The sequence below is a fragment of the Prunus persica genome, chromosome G3, assembly GCF_000346465.2.
Source record: "Prunus persica cultivar Lovell chromosome G3, Prunus_persica_NCBIv2, whole genome shotgun sequence".
Lineage (NCBI taxonomy): Eukaryota > Viridiplantae > Streptophyta > Magnoliopsida > Rosales > Rosaceae > Prunus > Prunus persica.
In genome coordinates this window covers 5507311-5520036 of record NC_034011.1, presented here as the reverse complement: position 1 = coordinate 5520036, position 12726 = coordinate 5507311, and the positions used below count along the sequence as shown (strand labels likewise).

Genomic DNA, 12726 nt, shown 5'->3' with positions numbered 1-12726 from the left:
GAATGAACCAACAAATGTATCTAATTTTAAAAAATTTATTAAACACAAATTGTGAGCTCTTAATTGGTGTAAGATTCAAATCATTTATCGGCTGCATTGCAACGGATAATAAAATCCTAACAAAATTTTCATGCCGAAGCAGAAGATTTGGTCTACCAAGGGCATTATAGGAATTTCAAGTAATCCTCCATGCAACGTGCCAAGCAAAACGAGGCAACAGACAAACCCAAACCCTCTCCTCAGACCTCACAATGACCAAAAACTCCCTTCAAACCCCAAATACAAAGGAACAAGTCAAACTTTACCAAAGTTGAAAATGTATCTTCCAATTTACCAAAACAAAATAAATAAATAAAAATAAAACAAAAACAGTAAATATAATTTGAAAACCTCAAAAAGCTACCAGATTTCACGGTCAATTCAATCCAAAAATAAAAATAAAAATAAATTAAACAAAGCCAACAGCAAATCAATGAACTGTCTTTTTACCTTTCCTAGTCAAACAGTCAACACCATTACAAAAAAGCTATTAATTTTATATTTATTATTAAATCAGTTTTTCATTTCCATTTTAATTTTCCATTAACATTAACCAAGCAACAACCTTTCACTGCTTTTCTGTGTCAGAGTTTCAAATTGTGGCCCATCCCGCTCGCTCACACTTCCCCCCCCCCTCTCTCTCTCTCTCTCTCTCTCTCTAAGCTCACAGAGCTCTTCTCTCACCTCCTATATCTGGAGGTCTTGGAGCTTGGAGGAGAGAGATTCAGGACAATCTTTCAGCCCAACAATGCAATGTGTGCGTCTATACGCATCACAATCTGCGTATGTAATCATGCGCTTTTTTAATTTTTTTGGTTTCGTTCTAGTGACAAATCGATTAGGGTTCATGGGTTTTGTTGCTATTTTTGAAATTCTTCAACGTTTGGGTCGTTTGACATGGCTCTGTGTACCAATGTATGCTTGGTTAATGAGAAAATATGGGAAAGAAAAAGGAAATGGATAAGTTTTCAAGAATCTTTCTTTATCTTTTTGGGTGAATATTTGAATGATAATGAAAAAAGCTCCACTTTAACTGAAGCTGGATTTCTCTACTTTTATTTTGGTTCTTCTTCTTCTTCCTCAAAATGAAAAATTTCCAAAGTAGGTCGTATTTCCTTTTGTCTTCTCCCATTTTATTGGGGATCAAACATGTCAAGGTCTCAAATTTCTGTGTTCAATTTGGAGATTCTGAATTTTCAAAAAAGGGGCTCAAAGCAAAAATGATTTTTACCCAGAAGAGCTCAGCTTGATGCTTTTGTTTGATTGCTGAGAATTTGTGGGTAAAGAAAACGAGCTCAGTTTTTGAGTCCTTGGATGACTTTTGGTCCCACTTTCATCTGATCTGAGTAGCTAGAATTTGAAACTTTTAAATTCTAGTTTGTTTTCTCAGAAACGATTTTGAGGGTTTGACATTTTTTGGCTATGTCTTCATGCTTTTCCCTGGATTTCCCTTACAATTCATAGCTTGATTAGTGTGGCCAATGTACTACTAGTCTGAATGAATTACCAAAAAATCGGGTGTTAAGAAAATATTTTATTTTACTTTACAGCTGCTGCCACCCTTTGAACTTACCATCGGCAATTTTTTCTTCTTCTTTATGATATCCATTGAACATCAACTTTTCTGTATTTTCAAAACATCTTGAAATGAGCCCACTTCGACATGAAAATTTTGCAGATTTTTCTGAACATGTCTATCATTTGAATAGAAATTTGGGTATAAGCTGAAGCAAGTCTTTTCCATTGATCTTTATTATGACAAATATGGTCAATTTAATGATTCTCCATGTAATTTGGTACTTTGGGAGTTTGCTCAGAAAGATTATTTGGGACTTGACTTCTACTGATCATTCAAATATTTCTTATAGCCAGTTATAGATGCGATCTTGTGTACTATATGAATAACATTATTTCGTCTGTCTATCAGATTTCAAAGTCCATACAGTTTTCTATGAGTAACTTTATATCCACCATCATAGTGTACTGTTCAACTGCACTAAAAAAGGTGCTCAGTCCATTTACAATTTTACATGTTTATCATGGTTTTCAATTACACGGGGGGCCTCAGTTTGAAGTTGCATTACAATTTACAACATACCCGGAGATCTTCTTAGAAAAGCCATATTTCCCGATTTCTTGATCTGTATATCTATAGATGCTTACTAATTATGCAGCTTCTTCTTGAATTTACTTGGCCTTGGTTTTGTTGCAGGTCACATTGACTGGTTCGATTTGATGTGGTGTTCTGCTTGTCTCTCATGTCTGCAAACATGAAGAGAGAAAATATGGTCACCTCCAATGTTAGAGAGCTTCCTGGAAGAATAACACGTGCTCGAGCTGCTTCACTTCATACATCTGGACAAATGCCCCCAATAAAACCACCCACACAACAGAGCCAGAAGCAGGCTGTGCGAACAAATCCAAAAAGAGCTGCCACGGATGAGAACAGTACAAAAGCTGCTGGTAATGCATGTATGCAACGTAAGAGGAGGGCTGTGCTTCAGGATGTGACCAATGCTTGCTGTAAACCTTCGTACGGGAGCTGCTTCAATGCAACTAAAATTCAGGTCAATGTGCTGTTAGTTAGATTTGTTCATAAATGTTGTGCAAATACAATAATACGCTTGGTTTATGCAGATGTACTGCTAAGATTAGTTGCCTGAATGTTAAGCAAATTTAGAAGACTGAGGGAAAGAGATAGTTTGCAATTCTTTTGATTGTTCATAACATGATTAAGACTGAGGGAAGGATTGTTTCCACAGATATAATTTCCACTGTTCAGTGTCTTCCTTGTACCAAGGTCTAGTGAGGATTACATGTGTGTATATAATACGTAATATATATATGTAGATGTATATATATATATATATATATATATATATATATATATATATATATATAGTCATGAAAGCTTTACTTTCTTTTTATCCCTCAAGATTCTGAATTCTGCCTCTTATTTTGCCGAATGCAGGTTAAGAACAGCAAGCCAGCTAAAAAGGGTCAGGCAAAGCTGACAAAAATGGTCCCTTCCGTTGCGCTAGATTCAAAAACGGAGGCTGTGCAGGGAATTATAAAACCAGAACTAACATCCGACTTACATTCAATTAATTTGGAAGATGGAAACATGCTTATGTGGTCAACTAAGGATGTGAAAGATGTTCGTCAGTCAGAAAATCAGAGTTCTGGATCTAGAGTGGCTTCAAAAGTCCAAAGCCCTTCAAATAAAGGTTTGCCATTTCTTTAGTTCTCTCTTCCAAACATCATACAAGCTCGAGTTGAAATGAGAGATAGGAGCTTGTATATCAATGTATGGCAGCTTTGAGGAATGAAATATGTCCACCCTTAGCTTTGTCCACTTTTCCATTCTACCTACCCATAATGTACAAAGGATAATAGGCTAAGAAACATCATGAGTGAAATTCAATGTTCTGATTACCATAATTCAGTGGTTCTTATGTAGTGCAGAGCTCAATGGCGATATGAGCTTAGAAGGTTTAATCTGAGGGGTTCAAATATCTGGTTGTTTCTCCTATCAGCAATGAGGCCATATGCAGTACTGACGTGAATAACGTATCATATGTTTACAGTAAATTCAAATCCAACTCTAAAAGCTTAAACAAATGCAGACGATTCATGAAAACTATAGCTGACTTGGTTTCACTAAAGTACAAGCTGAAGATTTATGAGAGGACAGAAATAGTCTGTGAAAATCATATTAAACTATTTGGGTTCCAACATGATTCCAAAATGAGCATTCTGAAAATCTTTTCCTCTTCTAATACTATGCTTCACCGTGTCCTAACTTAAGACAGTTGATCAATGCCATTGCAATGCAACGCTTTTCTTACCTACTTTGAGTGCTGGATGCCAAATGCTAATGTTTCTTTTAAGGATTTTCTGTGGCTTTAGTATGCAGTAGTTTGTGACCTTTAGTATTAAATTGTGCAGCGCATGATGCTAGCCTTTCAGCAGACATGGTTCCATCGAGCAACCAACATATTGTTAACATTGATGCAGATTACAAGGATCCTCAATTGTGTAGCCTCTATGCCCCTGATATCTACAACCATTTACGTGTTGCAGAGGTTTGTGCTGTTTGACGTTATTTAATATGTATAGAAGTTCCTTTCTAGTAGCACCAGTATTTTCGTATTGCTATACATTACAGTGTATAATTAATCAGTTAGATACCAGTGCTACTCAGTAATGGACAAGATGATGATGTGTATTGAATTGTCTAGTTTAACAAGCATAACTACCTCAAATCACAATGATGTAGTGCAAATTAAGAGGCATCTGAATATCTGATTTATGATTCCCGATATGTTGTATAAATACTTTTATTCAGCCTTCTCTATCCATGACAACATTATTTTGTTTAGAGGAATGTCTAGTAAAGGTTAAAACCGTTTTTCTTCTTCCAGCCTTTTTATTTTTGTGACTGATCAGCCATAAAGAATGTTAGAACTTGTTTCTTTCCATACTGTCCTACAGATGCAAAAGGGACATGACTGGATTCTTATAAAAACTTTAAATAACAAATGAATACTATGTTAGATGCTGTTGGAAGTGACCATGGTGCATTCAAGTGGCACGGGTTGCAACTACATCTTTAATACCAAAAACATGTATAACAAATTTCTGTTTCTTATGTCCAAGTCTGATAATTACTCAGATGGACTGCCTTTATTAAGCTGTATCCGGAAGTGAACTTGTATATATCTCATCTTTATAAAGGAACAAAGTATTCTCGTAAAGGATTCCATTTTGAGGCTACTCTTTTTCTGGTCTGTCCAAGCTTTTTCTCATATGATGCTGTTGTTCTGGTATGCATACTTGTCTGTCATGAGTTTTTACTAATTAAAAACATAACTCATTGCTTGATAGTGAATGATAATGTGATACTAAGCTACACAGCTATATGGTCGTGCTATTCCTTGTGCAAGCAAAAATAAAAAACCTATTCTTTTTGCACTCATTTTGTTTCCAGCACAGAGAGTGCAATCAGTGCTGGTTCCTACTTCAGGTTTCTAAACTATGAGCTTTCATCTTTCTATCCTCTGTTCCTTTGTGTGACAATTGGCTACAAAATTTTGTTTTGACAGCTTGACCGAAGGCCAAATGCTACTTTTATGGAAACAATACAGCAAGATATCACCAAAAGTATGAGAGGGATTTTAATTGATTGGCTTGTAGAGGTTTGCATGGTTCCTTTACCTATTAGTTCTAATTTCATAGTCACATAGCTCATGTATCTGATTAAGTGGGAAAATATAGGTTGTAGTTTATGTAGCTATGTGATGTCCCTTTATATTAGTGAGGATATTCCTGTCGTTTTGTACCATGTAGAATATATTCATATTGGATATTTCAAATTCATCTTTATGGATTGAACTGTGAATTTCAATCTTCATACAATGCAAGTTAATCTTGGTCAAAACTTCGCATCTTGCTCCGGAATTTGCCCCACATTGTGTCTTTATCAGAATGGTATGAACATATGCTAGTATTATATCAATGGCATTTATGTCACTCTTCCTCTTGATTTATCAAGGATAACCCTAATAGTTGTATAATGAAAAGAAACAAGTTCCCTGGCATATACTGCAAGTTTTTGGCTCAATAATTGTCTAATGAAATACTGGAAGGTAACTGAGGACTGTTTTCTAACAGTCTTTTTTAAATTATGGCTGGTTTTTGTCCTATAATGTGAAGTTAAACATCCCTTACAATGCCTATGATTTCACTTTTAGAATCATGTTATGAAATGTTCAGCATTAAATGAGATGGCACGTTTAGACTTTTAACTGATATTGCTATCCTGCTTCTAAGATTGTTTTGTCTCGGTTTTATATTGTAATTTTTCTTCACTGATGATTTGCTCAATCACATTTATATACAACTTGCACAATAAGTCTTATATCTAAAGAAGAGCTGTACACAGTGACGCTTCTTATTTTTCCGTTCAATGATGAAATGCTCTATTGTGTTTTATATAAAACGTGTGAATACTAATAGAAGTAATTTGATCCAAATAATCTTTGGTTTCAGGTGTCAGAGGAATATAAGTTGGTGGCAGATACGCTTTACCTCACAGTCTATCTCATCGATTGGTTTCTCTGTCATAATTACACTGAAAGGACTAGACTTCAATTGCTTGGCATCACTTGCATGCTAATTGCCTCGTAAGCTTTCATACCTGTAGTAGGGGGTAACTGCATTGCTTGATTAGAACTTATGATGTAGAGCTATTAACAGGGTATTTTAGTTGTCAAAACTATGGATAAGGCGAATTCTCTTGATAATAGTGATTTTATTTGATGCAATATCACTGTTATGGGTAAGTCCGGATCTTAGCAGTTGAAAAGATGGAAACATAAATAAGTCCAATATTGTCTGTCGCTGTTTGATGTTGAGAAGTGAATGTACAACGTTGTTGGTTTTCTTTGGATCCTTGGTCACCCAGAAGTCAGAAGAAATTTGTATTGAAATTGCCCAACATGCTTTATCAACGGAATATGCTTGGCGTGGACACATTTGGGCAACAATTGACTTGGCTAGTGCAATTTTGAACAATATTCATTAATATAGTATCACCTTAAATTGCAGATTAGTTTCTTCAATATTGCCTGTTTCCTTTCGATCAAGGACCATTAAATGGGGAAGAAGAAACCTTTACCAAAAGACCACATTATTGTCTAATATGGACATCATCTGAGTTTACCGGCACAATAAGATTAATCTTTAATTGTTGAAGATTTAAAGACTGTATTAGGATCCGATAAATTTAATTCAGTTATGAATCTCTTGCAAGTGATTGTAAAGTTAGAAGTTTCAAGGGTTCATTCAAATGCATTTTACAGAACATAGTATCTATCAGAATGTTGTTTAATGTGATTGCTAATGTGGTTGTCTTCTCTGTTTATTATTTTTAAGGAAATATGAAGAAATTTGTGCACCGCGTGTGGAAGAACTTTGTTTCATGACAGACAACACTTACTCGAAAGAGGAGGTATGTGATTGCCCGTTCTTATTCCAATACTGGTTAGATTACTATGAGTTTAGATACTGATGAGAAAAATCTTAAGAGTTAGCCATGTGAGTTCTAAGTAAGTGCATGCTTGCTAGGGGATGCTCCTAAACTAGTATGATGCCTGCCTCTGCACATAAATAGATGAAATGAAAATGAGGAGTTTACGACTTCAAAGCGAGTAATTTCATTTTAAGAGTTCTTTTGTCTCCCTGTTATAAATACAAAGAAGGCAGGATGCCTTTTATTTCCGTGTCATGGGTCTGAAGTTTATGAAAAAAAATCTTTAACTGCGCTCCTTTCTCTCTCTCTCTCTCTCTCTCTCTCTCTCTCTCTACTGAAAACTGGAAACCTGAGGCAGGACTTGTATGTGTATGTTAGTGACATCCTTAAGGTTCCAATTTATTCTTGCCTGTTAAAATTCTTTTTATTGCCTTCCTGAATAAATAAAAATGGCAGGTATTGAAAATGGAGAGTCAAGTATTGAAGTATTTTGGGTTTCAACTTTTTGCACCAACAACTAAAACTTTCCTCAGGTACATCTTGCCTATATGGTATCAGTTTCCTTTATTGATAGTTTCAATATGCTATTGAATATTGCTAATGCGCCTTCATTTTCAGGAGATTTCTTCGAGCAGCACAAGCTTCTTATAAGGTAACTTGATTAGTTAAAGTTGCTTTTGGCCTTGGTTTGCAGATACCATGCTCTTTTTGTTTTGACCTTCGGTTTGAAGAACGACTTACATATGTAATAACAAAATTTTTGCAGACTCCTAGCCTTGAACTGGAGTACTTGGCCAATTATCTTGCTGAACTAACTTTGGTTGACTATAGCTTCTTGAATTTCCTTCCTTCCGTCATTGCTGCATCAGCTGTTTTTCTTTCCAAATGGACCTTAGATCAGTCCAGCCATCCATGGGTTTGTCTTTTCTTCCTTGGCGTTTCATTATTTTCTTCTGCATGTTGATTATATACTGGAAATATGACTTCAGTTGTAACTCTAACAGAATCCAATACTAGAACACTATACCCGTTACACGCCATTGGATTTGAAGATCACAGTTCTTGCTCTGCAAGATTTACAGTTGAACACCAATGGTTGTCCTCTGAGTGCTGTACGCATGAAGTATAGGCACCAAAAGGTATCAAAGAGCAAGAGTATAAAGAAACTGTTTACTATAAACCTTTCTAAAATCAGTAGAATTTTTTCATTATACCACAACTGGGACACTGAATTTTCTATTAATGAGGTGGTTTTCGTTGTGGCAGTTTAAATCCGTAGCGGGTTTGTCATCCCCAAAACTCCTTGAAACACTATTTTGAAGATGATTTCAAGTGACAGCTAACAGAGACTGAGACTTGTACACTTTCCGGACAGAAGTTACCTCTGGATTTTGTCAATCACTCCATGAGGTTGTACTTGATGTGCCATCTTAATCCTGTCTCCATTCCATTTATATTCATTTTGTCCAATTTCTTAATTCTTGTTTATAGATTTTCTGACCTGGTTTTGTGCTTGATCCAACCTGTGTCTTTGTAAAATTGACCTAGGGATGTCTGGCCACTTAAGTATTAAACTTGGTTACATGAATTGTTAATAGTCATTATGTTGTTCAGTTTAAACTAGCTCTTAATCAGGCCTTGACCACAATTTAATTAAGTTGTAATGAGTGAAATGTAACTTTTTCCAGGCAAAGCTTTTAATCTAATGAATCAAATTTATTTGCAGTCGTCTTGTGATTGTGGCTCATTACTCTTCTTATGAACTTTAAGTTTCTTCTCGTTTTCCATTGCCCTTTTTTTTTCCCCTTAATTAGTGCTCCTTACCCCCCAAAAAAAAGAAGGTACTTGGCTACTTACAGACTTGTGAGAGATACGCTTCTTCGAAAACATGCTTAAGCTTTGCCTTAAGAGTGATTAAGAACAGTACTACGTGAAATGACATAACCACCCAAATCAGGCCTCCATGAAGTACTCAACCTTCCGCTATAAGAACGAGCTGAACAAAAACATTGCGAGTAGCCTGCAACCAAGAGACACTATGTCGCAGATAACCAAACTAGATCAAGGTTTCATTTCGAAAATCTGTAATAATAAGGTTGCCAAATGTTGGGTTTCTGACTATATGATATCCATTTAGGTCGAAACCTACCCTTTTGGTCTTTTAAACAATTATTAAATTACAAAGAGCTTGTAGCTCAAATGGTTAAAAAATATTTTCCTCTGCAACTAAAATTCTAAGTTGTTATAAAACTAGAATAATCAGTGATGAGAAGTACCACTGTAATATTGGGAGTGAAATTATATTTCTCTTTGTAGTGTTTACACTGACAGAATTTCTCCTCAGATAGACTCCACTCTTTCTCTTCTCTCTGACTCTGACTCTTTCTCTTTCTCTCATCTTTTTGGTGTGTTTTACAAGTGAATGAGCGAGCCTATTTATAGACTAATATTCCCAACATAATGATTTCATCTTTTGACTAATCTTCCTTCTTTTCTAACACCATCATTTCTCCTTTTGACCACCATACTCAATACGATCATTTTTCTTCCATCATTTCTCTTTATGTGGGCTTCACCAATATTATTTACAACACTCCCCCTTGAAGACCACATGTCCCTAGATTGGTTGCCTCATTAAAACCTTGCTAGGAAAAACCCTAGTCGAAGGAAAAAGAGTACAACGCGCATATATCCTGTGTTAGATGACTCTTGAATGCTCCCCCTGATTTTGCATGCTCCAACTTGATTTCTTGCAAAGTTGTCGTAATCCGATGTCATGCACTAACTTTTGGAATGTACATTTCGGCAATGATTTAGTGAAGAGATCTGCCAGGTTATCGCTTGAGCGGATTTGTCTGACTTTGATTTCTTGACTCTTCTGGAGCTCGTGTGTATAGAAAAACTTTGGTGATATGTGTTTAGTCCTGTCACCCTTGATATACCCTCTTGTGATCTGAGCAATACAAGCTGCATTGTCCTCATTCAGGATTGTTAGAGTGTCTGTTGCTGAGGGTAGGGCACACGTGCTTCGGATGTGATGGATCACCGACCTTAACCAAACGCATTCACGACTGGCTTCATGGAAGGCAAGTATTTCTGAGTGATTGGAAGATGTGGCCACTAGTGTTTGTTTCGTTGAGCGCCATGAGATTGCAGTTCCTCCGCATGTAAATACATACCCAGTCTGTGATCGTCCTTGATGTGGATCAGAGAGATATCCTGCATCTGCATAACCAACAATACTCTGGGCGTTGGTCGATTCACTGGAATAGAATAAGCCCATGTCTGTTGTCCCACGAAGGTATCGTAGAACATGTTTGATGCCGGTCCAATGTCGCCTTGTTGGAGCAGAACTGTACCTTGCTAACAGATTTACTGAAAATGATATGTCTGGTCTGGTACATTGTGCCAGGTACAATAAAGCACCTATTGTATTAAGATATGGTACTTCTGGACCAAGGACCATTTCATCATCCCCTTTTGGACGATATGGGTCTTTCTTAGTGTCAATCGACCGAACGACCATTGGAGTGCTAAGTGGATGGGCTTTATCCATGCCAAACCGTTTCAATACTTTTTCAGTATAAGTTGATTGATGCACCAAAATTCCATTAGCACTATGCTCAATCTGCAAGCCAAGACAATATTTTGTCTTTCCAAGGTCTTTCATCTCAAATTCACGTTTGAGATAATCAGCAGTCTTTTGAAGCTCTTCAGAAGTTCCAATCAGATTCATGTCGTCGACATATACTGCCACTATCGCAAATCCAGACTCTGATTTCTTAATAAACACACATGGGCAAATAGGATCATTTGTGTATCCTTCTTTCAGTAAATACTTACTGAGACGATTGTACCACATTCGTCCAGATTATTTTAGCCCATATAATGATCTTCTCAATTTAACTGAGAATATGCCCCGTGGTTCATTTCTGGCTGCTTCAGGCAGCTTAAATCCTTCTGGAACTTTCATGTATATATATGTATCCAATTCTCCATACAGATATGCAGTAATGACATCCATGAGTCTCATTTCAAGTTTTTCTGAAACCGCCAAACTTATTAAGTAACGGAATGTAATTGTGTCCATTACTGGAGAGTACGTTTCCACATAATCAATTCCAGACCTTTGTGAAAAACCTTGCGCAACGAGTCACGCTTTATACCTTGAGATCTCATTTTTCTCATTGTGCTTTCTTGTAAATACCCACTTGTAACCTACAGGGTTCACATTGGGTGGAGTTGGAATAATATGTCCAAAAACACTCCTTTTTTCCAAAGAATTTAATTCTGCCTGGATTGCATCTTTCCACTTGGGCCAATCTTGCCTCTGTGTACATTCATTAATAGAGCATGGCTCAATATCATCATCTTTTATGATCTCAGCAGCCACTGAGAATGCAAATATATCATCGATGATCATCTCATTTCTACTCCACAATTCATCAGTGGACGCATAATTTATGGAGATTTCTTGACTTTCAGGTACAGTTGCCACTCCAGGGGCACTTGTCTCACCAACGACGTTTTCCTTTTCAGGAAGTACTTGTCCCTCTTTGGGGGCATTTGAATTATGAATTGTGGGCTCTCTATTTATTTCATTTGGATTCATTTTGTCCATCAACTTCCTCTTTCGAGGAACTGAATCCTTTGAGCCTAGTGGTCTGCCACGCTTCAGGCGTGCAACAGATTAACCATTTGCTGGCACATTGCCTTGTCCATTATGGACATCAATCCGTGCGGGTGCATTTGCAGCTGGGATATGAGATTTCGTCACATTTGCTGCATCGTTAAATGCATCTGGCATCTGATTTGCAATACTTTGGAGGTGAACGATCCTTCTCACTTCGTTTTCGCATTGAGCAGTATGAGGATCGAGATGAGACAATGTGGATACATTCCATGATAATTCATGTCGTTTTTCAGGAATGAGTTTGCCTTGTTCTTTAGACACAGATTTTTCTCTACCTAATGATGGGAAGATTGTCTCATCAAAATGGCAATCCGCAAACCGTGCGGCAAAAATATCACCCGTCAGGGGTTCCAGATATCTGATGATAGATGGTGAATCAAAACCAACATAATTTTCCAATCTGCGTTGAGGGCCCATTTTAGTACGTTGCGGTGGTGCAATGGGCACATATACCGCACACCCAAAAATTCTTAAATGTGAAATGTTTGGTTGATTCCCCAATACGAGTTGTATTGGAGAATATTGATTGTTGGCGACGGGCCTCAATCGCACAAGTGATGCTGCATGTAAAATGGCATATCCCCAAGCAGAAACTGGCAACTTTGTTTTCATTAGCAAAGTGTGTGCTATCAACTGAAGGCGCTTAATTAAAGCTTCTGCCAAGCCATTTTGAGTATGCACATGGGGAACAGGGTGTTCAATGTCAATGCCTAGTGACATGCAGTAGTCATCAAAAGTTTGAGATGTAAATTCACCAGCATTATCGAGTTTGATTGACTTAATGAGATAATCTGGGAATTGAGCTCGTAATTTAATTATTTGAGCCAAAAGTCTAGCAAATGCCATATTCCGAGTAGACAAAAGACAAACATGTGACCATCGAGTAGATGCGTCCACCATGACCATAAAGTACCGAAATGGTCCACATGGAGGATGAATAGGTCCACAAATGTCCCCTTGA

General features: G+C 37.0%; 1 protein-coding gene across 1 annotated transcript; it reads left to right on the top strand.

Moving 5' to 3' along the window:
• LOC18782057 (cyclin-A2-4) lies at positions 1-8729 on the top strand. The gene is made up of 12 exons (XM_007215225.2): positions 1-822; positions 2252-2606; positions 3011-3266; positions 3988-4124; positions 5145-5237; positions 6091-6224; positions 6976-7051; positions 7529-7605; positions 7691-7724; positions 7839-7988; positions 8077-8211; positions 8339-8729. Exons 2-12 carry the CDS (start codon positions 2298-2300, stop codon positions 8390-8392), a joined length of 1455 nt encoding a protein of 484 aa, XP_007215287.1. The 5' UTR covers positions 1-822; positions 2252-2297; the 3' UTR covers positions 8393-8729.

Excerpts from the sequence above, each read along its gene's own strand:
- LOC18782057 (XM_007215225.2), top strand. The coding sequence starts at position 2,298 with ATGTCTGCAAACATGAAGAGAGAAAATATGGTCACCTCCAATGTTAGA. Across the intron at positions 3,267-3,987 it reads CCAAAGCCCTTCAAATAAAG|CGCATGATGCTAGCCTTTCA; the intron begins GTTTGCCATTTC and ends TAAATTGTGCAG. Across the intron at positions 6,225-6,975 it reads ACTTGCATGCTAATTGCCTC|GAAATATGAAGAAATTTGTG; the intron begins GTAAGCTTTCAT and ends ATTATTTTTAAG.